Consider the following 13,466-nt stretch of genomic DNA (forward strand, 5'->3'; position numbering starts at 1 on the left):
ACAAGTACATGAGATCAAGCATGAGCCTCAAGGGCAGCCGCTTTCTTCCTATCAGCCAGTTCGATTCCCTTTTGCCCGTTGGCAGAGCCACTAAGCGTCGCATCCTGATGAATCGAGCTATCTGCCCACAGGCCAGCGACGGTCTCAATGGCCCGTTCAACTACAACACGAATGCGGTCTCGCAGGACAGCGTTCGCACACTCGACTTCCAGATCCTCAAGCCATACACGGGCAATATGCTTGTCCACCCTGATCTCAATGCCAGGGACAGGAACACCCATTGTGATAAGACGATCCAGCTCCGCAGCCTCAATGTCGGCAATTCGTTCTTCGTTCATCTCTTTGCTATCTTCTTGTGGGCCGAGTGCGAGATCAGCCGGGACACGCGGGCGCTCAATGGGGCCAATGTTATCGCCGCCGAATTGGGCCTCGAGCATCATCAGCATACGAGCAAGCCGCTCTTGGGGTCCAGATTGAGCATGAGGGTTTGGAAGTGACGGGATCTCCATATCCTCATCGTCATGGTGATGATGGTGGTGCTTGTTTTTGGACGATTCTAGAACCGTGGTAGTTAGCATAAGTAAACAGGTGGGAAATTTAAGGAATTCATACGTTTTACGGAGGCTGGGCTGCTTTCGACTGTGAGCAGGACAGCCATAACTGCATCGGCCACTCCGTCGTTCATCATATTACCTTCCCATTCCAACTCAACTTCGCGGGTGCGCGAGTGATGGCGAAGATACACACATCCCAGGACAAGGAATGTCTGCATCTCGTCTGATGGGATCTCCTCGTCGGCGTCCTCTTGCTTTGGGGTGTCGTCAGTAACTAGGTCGTTATTGCTGTTGGCCTCGGTCTTCTTGCTATTTCCAACTTCTTCAATGGCCCCGAAAGTTCCCTCGAGGGCCCATCGGATCAAGTCCATGCTCGCAGAGCTAAGAGTGATATGCTGCTTGCAAGTAATAGTCGTAGTTGTCAAGCCCGCGTACTCCTGTAGATCGTCGGGGGCCATCAACGACAAGTTAAACCCGTTTTGAACTAGGACTCCAGCCATGAGCTGGGAATCGTCATTCTCTGATGGAGGCGCAACCTCTGCGAGCTTGCCAACGACCTTGGCAATTTTGTCCTTTTTGAAAGGAATGCGAACTTCATCACAGTTTGCTGGGGTGTAGACTTTGACTTTGACGGCTTTATCTGCGTTAAGGCTGAGAAGCTTCGACTTCAGCCTCATCATCTGATGTTTTTCGCCGTGAACGAGGATCTTGGGATGGTCAGTAATATTTCAAATAGACCGCGCACGTCACACTTACCACAACCGGTGCTGCTACCTCCTCTATGAAAGTACGATTTTCAACGCCATCAACGTGGGCTGCAAAGCTGACCTCGTCAACAGTGCAACGACGAGGGATCATGACTTTTTGATCCTCGTCATTCACCCCAGGAACACGACCACGGCCATGCCCAGTGGAAACCTTGGACATGACAGCCGGAATCTGATCAGGTTCATTGAGCAATCCCTTAGCCATGGTTCCTTCAACGCTGTAACCGGTCATGACGACGCCGTTGCGGTCACTCGGTGCCCATCTTTCCAGCAGCTCACGGCTTGTTCCCGTCTGCAACATACCGGGGGAGGCAAGCATGACACACCCTCCAACATCATCGAAACGCTCTAAGCTGCGAAGACTTCGGACGAATCGGAAATCCCAAGGTCCGACACTCACGCTCTTATTGCCGCTGGCCTCAGCCTCGGCCATACGCTGCCGGAAGAGCCGCTTTATATTATCGTTCATGGCACCGATATATGTCTGGTACACGACCATGCATCGTCGTGCCATGTTTCCGATGTAGTAGATAGGAAATTTCTGGAGTTCTGGGTGAGTTTCCCAATATTCATCAAGGATAAGAAGCAGCTCTTGGGCACGGCCGAGAGCGAAAACAGGCATTAAAACCCGACCTCCGCGGTTGAGGATACCCGTGATTGACTTCATCAAAGCGGCCTCGCGTTCTAGTCGAGGCGGATTAGATGAAATACCGAATGTAGATTCTGTGATGAGAACATCAATCTTCGTGCCACTGGGCACCGCGGCGGGGATCAAATGTCTGTCTTCCTCGCGAGAGTAGTCTAGCCGGTTGGTTAGCAATTTGAGTGATAATATGTAGATGACAAGGGATATAACAAGGCAGACACACCTCCTGTAAACAAAGTCACAAGTCCCGCAATATCAATTTTAAACATGGCGGCTCCGAGAACATGCCCAGCGGGATACGGGGTAATACGAATTCCATTGATCGTATGTGTTGTGTAAAAGTCGATGGTTTCAATCATGGGGAGCGTTGACAAGTGATCACGCTCGGTGTATAACGTAGTACGTTGATCGGAGGAAGAAGATGTGTTGCTGACTCGGACATTGTCTTGAATGAGCCATTTGTAGATTGCCCGGGTTGCCGGGGTCATGAAGACTCTTCCTTTGAAATTTGTCTTGCTGAGAACGTATGGGAGAGCGGAAGAATGGTCAACGTGGAAACTATACAGATCATACCGTTAGTCAACTGTGATAACCATAAACAAACGCGCTGAAGGAGAAAGCGCTCAGATTCGAGACTCAATAAGGTACAGTGATACAAGAAATATATGCATGACATTGAATTGTATTGGGCTTTTCATATATATGCAGCGGAGTGTGTTCTTCCATTGAGGCAGCTGAGGGCAGTAGATTGCCAAGTGACCCAGGTGCCTCATGTGTGTCCAGTGATGCTTGCCATGGTTCCGTATAATATGTAAAATAAAAGAGAGATGCACGTACTGGCTGATTAAAAGAACATCCACTGTGCTCAGATCGAACTCATCAAAGAAAGGAAGTGCGGAGAAGCCTTCTTTCGCCGGGTGCATGCCCGCATCAAGCTACAGAAGCCAAGGGGGTTAGTATCTGCGACTTCATTCATTGTCCCAGCAGAGTCTTACCATCACTGTCTTGCCCTTGTATTCCAGGATGTGGCAACTCCGTCCAACTTCATTGCCGCCGCCGAGGCAATAGAATGCCAGTTCGTCTGATGGGTCAACGGGCTCATCGTCAACAGCCGCTCCCATCGCTGAAGCTTTGCGCTTGGATGTCATTGTGTCAAGAATTAATTGAGCAAGGTGTCAGGAGATCGACGGATTTCGTATGAGTTTGAGAAGCCTAGTTTCAGGGTACTAGAACCCGCGTCGCACGATAAAGCCCAAGATGTCAATATGAGCTTAGCGCAACACCCATGCCTTTGCGCAACAAAAGCTATAGTGGATGCAGCTGCTCCAGGTATCAAAGCAGATGTCAATGCACCTGTAAAGATTGGACGTGATTCAATAGAACAGTGATCACCTTCGCAGCAGACACCCGCAGATTTGGAGAGCTTAGTCAAGCTTAGTCACGTGTGTCGCGATCCGCGGAGCAGAGTTCGACCACCTAGGAAGCTCCTTACCACATCACGCATCACAGTCTCCCCGATTACGGTTACTTTTGCGCTGGAGTCTACTATTTTACGATTCAAGTGTCGCGTATATGGTTAGAATTCAATATTGAGATGGTCAAAGGTGGTGGAAGCTGGTGGTGCGAGCAATCCGCTCAGTTTAACGGCCACGCGTGGACCTCGATTCATCTGCAAGGCTACAACGGCTCGGCGCAATAGCCTTTATCTCATCTGGAATTCAATTTTGCTCTCACTCGGCAGTCACAATGGCACAGGCTCGGCATCCACAGCAGCAGGCACCCCCGCCACCGCCGCAGTTTTCCTCCCAACCTTTCTCCCCACCTGTCTCGTCCCCATCCCCCAACTCGGTAGCATCCCCTGTGAACGGAGGCGCTGCACCCCCTCCATCCAAACGACCTCGCCTCTCTCCTCTGCCGCCTTCTCAAACACAGTCGCCTTACGGTTCCCCGAGCTTCAACGCGGTACAGCTACCACAAAATCCATCCCCAATGAACGGAGCCCCGATGAACATGAACATGAACATGAACACGTCGGCGACACCTGCCCCCGCTCCTCCCGGGACCATGGGTCCTCCTTCTCGTCCAGTGGACAAAAACACAGATGCTGCTGAGCTGACAGATGTCCTAGCGTCATCTGGAATCGATGTGAGGGAAGAGGAAGCATTTCTCACACAGAGCTTTTCAGGGCAGAATGCGCAGGCGCAGCCTCCCCACCGAGGATCACAGGCTCAATATCCACCACCTATCAACACCTCCTTCACGTCTCAAGGCTCTGCCCCGGGCACTCCCTCCGCTTCGACCAGCTTCGGTGATTTGCCTCAAATCAAACCGGCGATCACGCAGGACTCTTTTGCCGGCCCATCCTCTCAGGCGCATGTTCCCTTCAAAGATCCTAATGAACCGACTCGGGAGGACACTATCGCAGCAAGGCGAGCACAGTATCACATCCAAGAACCGTTCTTGATCACAAAACTTCTCGAACAGAAGCTCCAGAAGCGAGGCTTTGACCTAGGTGTTCGGATTCCCTCGGAGGGCCTTTTCCATCCTGTACCTGGCAGACCACAGCCGATTGAAGTTACTGGTCCGGATGGCTCTTCCGTGGTGCGCACTGGTCAGACAATTCTCAATCAGGAAGGTGCTCCTCTTGTGGACATACTGAATCTTCTATCTATTGCCACCGAAGAAAGATTCAGGGGTGTCATCGACTACGCGTCGACTCTTGCTCGAAGTCGCCGCGCGCATTCTCATGGCGTGGTTCCCACAGAGTGGAAAGATGTCGCGAAACCCCTTGGGCAGGCTACGGGGAGCGCTCAAACCCCTGTGAAACGTACGAGTTTGCCCATCATGCCCACTCAGTTGACTTGGTACTAATTACTTTGACAGGTCCTCATGCTACCATTGAATCTTCCAGCGCAAAGTCCAATGCGGCCAGATACAGAGCATTCATCCACCGGGAGAGTTCGCAAGAGGAAAGGCGCGCAGCAAAACGTGCCAAACGCAACAGCAATGCCATCCTTGATGAGGCTGGTCGAGGCGATTCCGTCGATCCAGGATCTGCACCCTCGACGCCGCTCGGCGAAAGGGCGCCTACTCTCGACAAAAAGTCAATGAGCAAAAAGGAAGCGAAAAAGATGCAGGATTCCAAAGCGACCGAAGCCCAACAGCATGCACAGTCCGTGGCGACGGCGCGTATGGCTTTGTCGGGGGGTGGTCGCAGTATGTTCGGCGCCAAAAAGTCATACTCATGGTTGAAGCCCGGCGGTAAAGCCAGTGGATTCTCGTCCCCTTCGCGTCCGACTCCATCCACACCCACCGCCGACCCTGAAAAGACCGGTGCTGGCGAATCCACACCCAGTCAGAATCAGCGTCGCCTCGGAATATGGCGTGAAGATCAAGAAAAGGGGATGGGTATTCAGGTCAGGGATATTTTGTTTATGCTGGAGGCGGATGGACGGGCGACCCGACATGTGCAGAGAGGTTACTTGAAGGACCCCAAAGAGGATCGGGATCGAATTTGACCAGGTCATAAATGTTTGTAATCTTATTTTCTTGTGCCCCTAATTTCCTTTTTTTTTTTTTTTTTGTCCTATGGGAGCCCTGTGACTCCGGGGCATCAGGAGTTCTTGCATTCTCGTGTGTATGGTGGCGTTGGCTGGCTTATGGGGGGTTGTCAGGTTGTCAGGCCATGATCTTTAATTCCATTCAACTATAAGTTGAGCATACATGTTTGAGAGGAGAACTTAGTAAATTCCCATTCTCTTGGTGTTGGATGTGTTTCCCTCTGGCTACACGTACTAGCCAGGCAATGAATGGGACTTGCTTATGGATTAGATCAATATGGCTGTTATGAGTATCTGATTCTCCGGGATATAACTCTGGTCCTGGTGAGATCGCCACTTTCTACACTTCCTACCACAGACTAGACCAGGCAATACGAATTGTTCAGGGCCAAGGCAACGGTCAAAGACATTACTATGATGCCTGTATTGTCTATGACTGGTGTTAACTAGTATCTACATATGTACTTGTGCCTACTTCTGAATTGCCTCATCTTTAGATAGCTCTTACTCGGGGATTAGGAATTATATGCATCGATATAAGAATTGTAGCCTAATAGGCATTGACTAGACGACCTTTATATATATAGAGAGATTGCGAGGATGTGTTCCATTGATATATAATGAAGTCTTCTTGCCGTAGTCTCTATACAACCCTTTCTCTCCCATTTTGTTCTATTCATATTCAAATTCAAACCAATAGCCTGTTGATGACCAGTTCATCGGCTTTTCTATATTAAACCTATACGCAACGGGCTTGCGTATTTCCCAGGTGGGCAAATCCAGATGCTGACTCAGTTGGAATGGAGGTCAGGTGGTATACGGGGAGAGTCCTGATATCGGCGATTTCCTGGGATTCCCTAAGATTTCCTAGGATAATGTCTGCTATATATCATTTGATCTTGGTATTCTTGGTATTCTTGGTATACCTGATATTCTCACCCATCGAGGTTCTCCCTTGTGGACTGGATTCGGCTAAGCCAGGGCTTGGACGCGATACTCCATTTCGGACCCTCAAGACCCCTCAACGCCCCTCTAAGACTTTATATCCTTTTAATTACATTCATGGCTGTATTGGAATGAGGCGATAATATCCCGCCTTTTCTCCCTAGAAGCGCATGGGCCTCTCTGACTGTATAAGAATAGGCGAATGGCGTATAACATAGGTATTGAATGATTTAGAGACCTGAAGAACCAAAAGAACAATGTAAACAGTCAAGAAGCATGAATTAACTAAATTAACTAAATGAATTAGAAAGCCAGGCAACGATTATACCTAGAGTACTTAATATAATAGTCGATAATCATACAGAATCCCCCAAAATCCCAAATTCACGTTGATCGGCAACGGGTCCCAACTCTCCGACTCTTCCATCATCACTCATCTTTGCCTCCAGGCCTTTCCCTCCCCACCTCGTTTACCGCAGATGTCGCCAACTTCTCCAATGATCTTTGCTCTACTTCCTTGTCTTCAAATTGTCGAGGAAATGCAACGCATTTGAAATTTCTCTTTCCCTCCCGCCTCAGCTCGTCATCTCCACGTCTCCAGAGATCTCCTTCCGGACACGCTTGTCAACCTCAATCTCTGGCTAGGTTTCTCCCTGGCTGGCTAGTCCTGCCTTGAGACCCCTCGTCTCCATCGAGGAAGACTGACGCGCGACATCAACTATCGGTCACATATTAGACCAATCTTCTTTCCATAACCTTCATACCGTTCGTGTGACGGGATACCTTCGTGCACAATGTCCACCCCGTCTACGGCTACTGCAACACATCCTTCTCATCATCAGGCTTACGGATATCCTCACCACCCTTCGTATCAACCGAACACCTCCTACCCGACTTCGACCGCGGCAGGAACTCGCCTCGCGAATCCCTACGCCATTTCCGTCCCCTCTCCGACAACGACCACCCTTCCCTACACCCAACCTCCGCGAATTCCTCCCGCGACAACAACTCCGTCCGCTATGACCCACCAGAGCGGCTCTAGTGCGGCTCCCTCCGTTGGGGGTCGGAGAAAGAAACCAGACTGGACCGAGTTCTACAAGAATGGCCTTCCCAAGGAAGTCATTGTGATTGATGACAGTCCTGGTCCAGAGCCATCCAATGGTGCCGCGGCTTCTCATGTCACTACTTCTGCCAGACCACCTCCTGCGGCTCCTCAGCCCGCTGGAAAGAGGCGACGGACGGGAATTGATACCGCCTATGACCTGGGCCACTATGACCGCCCGTCCTTTTCAATCAATCCCCAGCATTACGGCGAGGAATCCTCCGTCACGTCCTTGTCGACCGATCGAACCGCATCCTTGCACACAACCGCTCCAACGTCGCTTGGTTCACAGGGCAGTTCCGGGGCGAGCAATGGTGTTTACTATGAGGATGGCTCTGTCGGTAACAAGCGGAAACGCGCCACTCGGAAATCCACCCGCGACGAGCAGAAGCGACGAGAGTTGGAGACCGCAGGTGATGCTTTCCTGAGTTATGTCCCACCCCCAAAGCCGCCGATCAAAGCCAAGGATGTCCCTGTGCCGGTCGTTCGTGATGTGAGTTTATTATCTGTACCCTTTTTTTTTTCGTGCAAAGCTGACAAGACTTACCCGATCAGTACACCAGTTCCCAGAACAGGAAGTTCGATGACGACGACGGCCATTACATTGTCACACCCGACACGCCATTGACAGATCGATGTGGGTAGAGATATCCTCTAGTATGTTGTTGACTATGCTAACTCCTCTCGAGACTCTGTGATTAAACTCCTAGGCCAAGGCACGTTCGGCAAAGTTGTCGAAGCCTTCGACAAGCAGCGAAAGTCTCGCTGTGCGGTCAAAATCATACGCTCGATCCAAAAGTATCGCGACGCATCTCGGATCGAGCTGCGAGTCTTGTCAACTCTGGCTTCGAACGACAAACACAACCGCAACAAGTGCATCCACCTTCGGGACTGTTTCGACTTCCGGAATCACATTTGCATTGTCACTGATCTACTAGGACAAAGCGTATTTGATTTCCTCAAGGGGAATGGCTTTGTGCCATTCCCGAGCAGCCATATCCAGCAGTTTGCCCGGCAGCTGTTCACAAGTGTTGCTTGTAAGTTCTCCAACACTTCTATATCTATATCTCAGGCCACTGACCTATTAGTCCTTCATGACCTAAACCTTATCCATACCGACCTTAAACCCGAAAACATCCTCCTCGTCAGCAGCGCCTACCAAACCTTCACTTACAACCGCACTATACCATCCTCTTCCCAAGCCACAACTCGTAGCGCGCGTCAGCGCCGCGTTCTCCTCGACGGTGAAATCCGACTCATCGACTTCGGGTCGGCGACCTTCGATGACGAATACCACTCATCTGTCGTCTCTACCCGTCATTACCGGGCCCCGGAAATCATCTTGAACCTGGGCTGGAGCTTCCCATGTGATATCTGGAGTATTGGGTGTATCTTGGTGGAATTCTACACGGGAGACGCCCTGTTCCAGACACACGACAACCTGGAACACCTGGCGATGATGGAAGCCGTCATTGGCAGTCGAATCGACACCGCTTTGGTGAAGAAAGTCATGGCAGGCCGAGGCGGTGGCAGTAGTAGCAACTCTGCTTCCAAGTAAATATGTCCTCTTCAATCTTTCTGTAACGGGAACTAACTTTTACCAGGTACTTCAACCGGAGCAAGATCGACTATCCCAGCGCCGAAACTACCCGGGCCTCGCGGAAGTATGTGCGCGCGATGAAGCCTTTGACGGTAAGTGTCCCGCATAGCTGCTTATGGGGCTTTTTGACTGATTTCGTCCACCACAGGAGTTCATCCCTACAAACACACCATTCAACCGTTCATTCCTGGATTTGTTGCAACAGATCTTTGTGTACGATCCCAAGAACCGGATTACTGCAAAGGAGGCGTTGAAGCACCCGTGGTTCAAGGAGACACTCGTCGATGATGGCACGGAAGCCTACCGGATCGGCCAAGGATTGCAACGACAAGCACGCACCTAGGATTCAGATCCAGTTTGCACAGATACAGTGGCCACTATCCGGCTTTTTATTTTTTTCAACGGCATCAGAAGGGAATTCACCGGCGTGAACAGGATCCAGTTATGGATAGAAGGCTCATATCTTGAGGGTAATCTTTTTCTCTATCGCGGGACGGAATGGTGTTTGCACTTCGGGAAAATCATGATCACGATGTTTCTTTTCTTTTCTCTTCTTTCTTAATTTGCGTTGCGGTCCCTGGGTTTCCCCTCGACTCCTGCAGGTGTCATCTCATGCTTCGTTCTTTGTGACACATGGCAGGGGCATTGGACCCTTGGCCCTTGACCGCTGCATGTATCTTTTGAGGGACCTGTCCTCTGATGCTATCCGGTTTTACTTTATTTGCTTTATCTATCTTTCTATCCCATTCTTAAAGGCGTCGGTTACTTCTGCTTTTCTCGTTTATGGAATCCGGCTTTGGGAGCCCTGGAGGGTTTAGGCTAAGTCTGGATGATTATACCATTTGATTGTTTATGGCGTCCACCTTCGTATGGGTGTATATATGTGTTCCGTTTCAATTTTCTCACTCTTCTCAGATCTGTATAGGGACTCTTTTACCCCTTTCGTCTTGGTCTCTTTTGTATACACCGGAGCGGAGTAAGCCGAGGCCGCATGCACCGTGGGGGGTTTATATAGAAGTTACAGGCTCACTTCCATTTACAATTAACATCTGCCAATCCAGCGGGCAAACCCTGCATTAGCAAGACTTTACTCAATCGAATTGCATATTTATGGCGTGAATTGCGTGGATCACACTACATGCACATTCGGGGAAACTCCAATACCCCTCCAGGGCTCTCCAATCCATGACTCAACATGGACTCTCCAGCATGTCAAGCAGAAGAGATGACAATCTCCAAATTCCATCAACTGCTCCGTACAGACCCCTCCATCGGCCCGAAGCTGGTAACCAAATATCTCGAAGCAATCATGCAGCATAACGGGACACTCAAAGCCCTCATCACCATCAACAGCGCAGCCCTAGAAACCGCCATAGAAAAAGCCACCGAAACACTCACATACAACCAAACCAATAAACCATTCCCACCATTACACAGCGTGCCCATAATCCTGAAAGACAACTACAGCACAGCAGATCTACCAACAAGCGCAGGCGTCCAAGCCCTGCAAAACCTACGTACAAAAGACGACAGCGAAGTCGTCTCCCAGTTACGCGCCGCAGGAGCAATAATCCTAGCAAAGGCCAACCTCCACGAATTCGCCCTGCAAGGAATAACCCTCTCCTCACTCGGCGGACAAACGCTGAACCCATACGACAAGACCCGCACACCGGGCGGATCCTCTGGCGGGACAGGCGCAGCGCTAGCGGCGAACCTCGGGCTCGCGGGGTGCGGGACAGACACGATGAACTCGCTGCGGTCGCCCGCGTCTGCATGTGGGATTGTGGGGTTCCGGCCGTCGACGGGGAGGGTATCGTGTGTGGGGATTGTGCCTGTTTCCCAGACACAGGATGTTGCCGGGCCGATGGGGAGGAGTGTTGGGGATGTGAGGATTTTGTATGGGGTTATGAAGGGGCTGGACGGGGGAGATGGGGATGCTATGGAAGTATCTAAATCGATACCTCGGACTGGTCATCAAGTCCGAATTGGAATCTTGGAGGCTTATTTCCAGCCTGAAATCCATGCAGATGGAACTGTGGAAGTGGAGTATATCGCCGAGAACCAGATCGTGCAGGAGATCATCCGGTCGAGTCTAGATTCTATACAGGAACAAGATGCAAATATCACCTTCGTACCAATCGCCCCATCTAGTCATGCGGACTGGAGTTATGGGACCCTGTTTGCGAAGGGCGATACACAGGCTTTCGAGTTCAAGCACTATCTCGACGAGTTCTTGCAGTCAGCACTGGTTTCGTCAACACAGCACCGATCACTGGAATCCATTGCCCAGAGCGGCGAGTTCGATCTACAAGCCATGACACACGTTTTCTCTGCAGCACTAGAGGATCCTGAGACATTTTCACTGACGAGTGAGGCATATCGAAGTCGACTGGAGTTTATCGCTGCGCTCAAAGAGACTGTGAAAGAATGTTTCGATAGGTATAATATCGACGTGTTGGTATATCCGCACCAGACACAGCTTCCTGTGAAGATCGGTGCGAAGCAGCAGTCTGGACGGAATGGTGTTTTGGCTGCGTTGACGGGGAGGCCCGCTATTTGTATTCCCGGTAGGTGATCCGACTCGATGTTTGGGATTGGACTAACGTGGGAGACATAGCTGGACGGAGCCCTAAGACTGCGTCTTCAGTGCTTGGTGTTCCTGTTGGCTTGGAGCTGATGGGCCGGCGTTGGGAGGATGACGAATTGCTGGATATTGCGGAGCGGGCTGAGCGGATTCTCAAGGGCAGGTTGGCACCTGTCCTATATTGAACGGTCTATAAGGACAACAGGATTGAAATTTATGAACAGAAACCGAATCTATATATTCTTTGACCTATGCAAAGACAATGTGATATGCACGCTGCGAAACACCGAAGACAAAAAACTTACATTCCGCGATTGAACTCCACCATACCCTGATCACCGCCACGGCCCTGGAACTCCTCCTCAAGGCTATTAACACTAATCGCCTGGCGAGACGGGAACGCAGCGAGCGCAAGTGGCAGCGCAAAGATCGAAGTACCCAGAATAAGCGCCAAGTTAATGGGCATAACCATGCGGGGACGGGCACGCAGCCAGTTCGTCTTCTCGAGACGGACGAGGATAAGCGGGGGTAGGACCATGATAGGTGTAGCGTTCAGGACACGGGAGATAGCCGTCTCACCGACGGCAAGAGTAGCAGCCTTCTTGCTCTTTCCGAGACTCTGAATTGGCTCGGCATCCTCGTTGAGTTCCCGCTTGGCACGCTCAGCCTCTGACAGGACGGGGTAGACATCAATACCCTGACGAATCTCCTCGCCTCGCATGAGGAAGACGTTCAGGGCAGAGGCGCTGGCGACGGCCGCGAAAGGGACGAGACGGGAGAGGATGAGGCGGGTGTTTGGGGAGACGCTCTTGAGGCGGGGGACGAGGGCGTTTAGACCAACTGCGACAGAGCAGGAGGCTGAGACGGCCATGAGGTATGACTTGCCGATTTGCGACAAGGAGAGGGGGGTAGATTTGTTGGCGTTGGCGTTGTTGACGGCGACGTTGAGGGACTGGTTACCGATTTGCCAGAGGAGAGTGCCGGTTGTCTATATTGTCAGTATATATTCAGAAGTATATATGTCCAGATATGGGTAAAGAGGCGCTCACCTGCAATCCTGGGGTCAACATGCCTGCTGTGACGACCAAGTTTGAGAGCACGTAGGCGGACATGCGGAATGGCAGGAAAACGGGCGTTCCGGTATCTGGTCGATTCTATATCAGCCAATGGCTATTTTATGGGAGATAATGAGCCCATACCAGGGTGCAATGTCGCATCAACCACTTTCTTCGCTGACCACAACTCCGGTGTCATGGCTGGGATGCGGTTCTGCTTGTAAGAAGCAATAAGGCTCTTGGCGCTTTCAAGACCGGTGGACGAAACAAAAAGGGTTCTAATGTAGTTTGCATGTTCAGTATATGCTGTGCAACCCTCTTAATGCTACCAATCTCTTAGACTTACCGAGGATCAGCAATGTCGGCGGCATGGCGCACGCGACCCCAGTAGGTCTTCAGGTCATATTGCGACGCGGGCAGGTCCCGACTGCCAGGGAGAGAGGCAGACATTGGAGTAAGTGAATGACGGATCAAAAACGACTGGAAAGAAACCAAAGAGAGTGAATGGTGCGCAGAAATATAGAAAAAAAAAAAAAGAGGGCAATATGACTCCGCGGGGAGAAAAGCGCCCTCTCGATACAAAGGGCGGTGAGCCGATAAGTGTGGATCGACCAATCAATCCGACTGTAGCCCGATCTATACAATATCCACCG

General features: G+C 50.9%; 5 protein-coding genes across 5 annotated transcripts; 3 read left to right on the forward strand and 2 right to left on the reverse strand.

The window, feature by feature from the left end:
• Positions 1 to 14: 14 nt before the first annotated feature.
• On the reverse strand, positions 15 to 3,115 carry ysh1 (cleavage polyadenylation factor subunit YSH1; the record flags this gene model as incomplete). The annotated part of the gene is made up of 6 exons (XM_056705799.1): positions 15 to 556; positions 613 to 1,261; positions 1,311 to 2,122; positions 2,191 to 2,525; positions 2,805 to 2,902; positions 2,963 to 3,115. The coding sequence occupies 6 exons, from the start codon at positions 3,113 to 3,115 to the stop codon at positions 15 to 17; spliced, it is 2,589 nt and encodes an 862-aa protein (XP_056570101.1).
• Positions 3,116 to 3,713: 598 nt separating this feature from the next.
• N7489_000044 (uncharacterized protein) lies at positions 3,714 to 5,485 on the forward strand (the record flags this gene model as incomplete). The annotated part of the gene is made up of 2 exons (XM_056705800.1): positions 3,714 to 4,794; positions 4,851 to 5,485. 2 exons carry the CDS (start codon positions 3,714 to 3,716, stop codon positions 5,483 to 5,485), a joined length of 1,716 nt encoding a protein of 571 aa, XP_056570102.1.
• Positions 5,486 to 7,266: 1,781 nt separating this feature from the next.
• N7489_000045 (putative protein kinase (Lkh1)) lies at positions 7,267 to 9,517 on the forward strand (the record flags this gene model as incomplete). Its single annotated transcript, XM_056705801.1, has 6 exons — positions 7,267 to 8,067; positions 8,130 to 8,211; positions 8,264 to 8,611; positions 8,663 to 9,128; positions 9,179 to 9,266; positions 9,323 to 9,517. 6 exons carry the CDS (start codon positions 7,267 to 7,269, stop codon positions 9,515 to 9,517), a joined length of 1,980 nt encoding a protein of 659 aa, XP_056570103.1.
• Positions 9,518 to 10,369: 852 nt separating this feature from the next.
• N7489_000046 (amidase) lies at positions 10,370 to 11,943 on the forward strand (the record flags this gene model as incomplete). The annotated part of the gene is made up of 2 exons (XM_056705802.1): positions 10,370 to 11,741; positions 11,792 to 11,943. 2 exons carry the CDS (start codon positions 10,370 to 10,372, stop codon positions 11,941 to 11,943), a joined length of 1,524 nt encoding a protein of 507 aa, XP_056570104.1.
• Positions 11,944 to 12,059: 116 nt separating this feature from the next.
• Positions 12,060 to 13,263, reverse strand: N7489_000047 (sideroflexin family transporter; the record flags this gene model as incomplete). The annotated part of the gene is made up of 4 exons (XM_056705803.1): positions 12,060 to 12,746; positions 12,808 to 12,902; positions 12,958 to 13,091; positions 13,160 to 13,263. 4 exons carry the CDS (start codon positions 13,261 to 13,263, stop codon positions 12,060 to 12,062), a joined length of 1,020 nt encoding a protein of 339 aa, XP_056570105.1.
• Positions 13,264 to 13,466: the final 203 nt, after the last annotated feature.

Source organism: Penicillium chrysogenum (genome assembly GCF_028827035.1).
Source record: "Penicillium chrysogenum strain IBT 35668 chromosome Unknown utg000001l_segment0_segment0, whole genome shotgun sequence".
NCBI classification, from domain to species: domain Eukaryota; kingdom Fungi; phylum Ascomycota; class Eurotiomycetes; order Eurotiales; family Aspergillaceae; genus Penicillium; species Penicillium chrysogenum.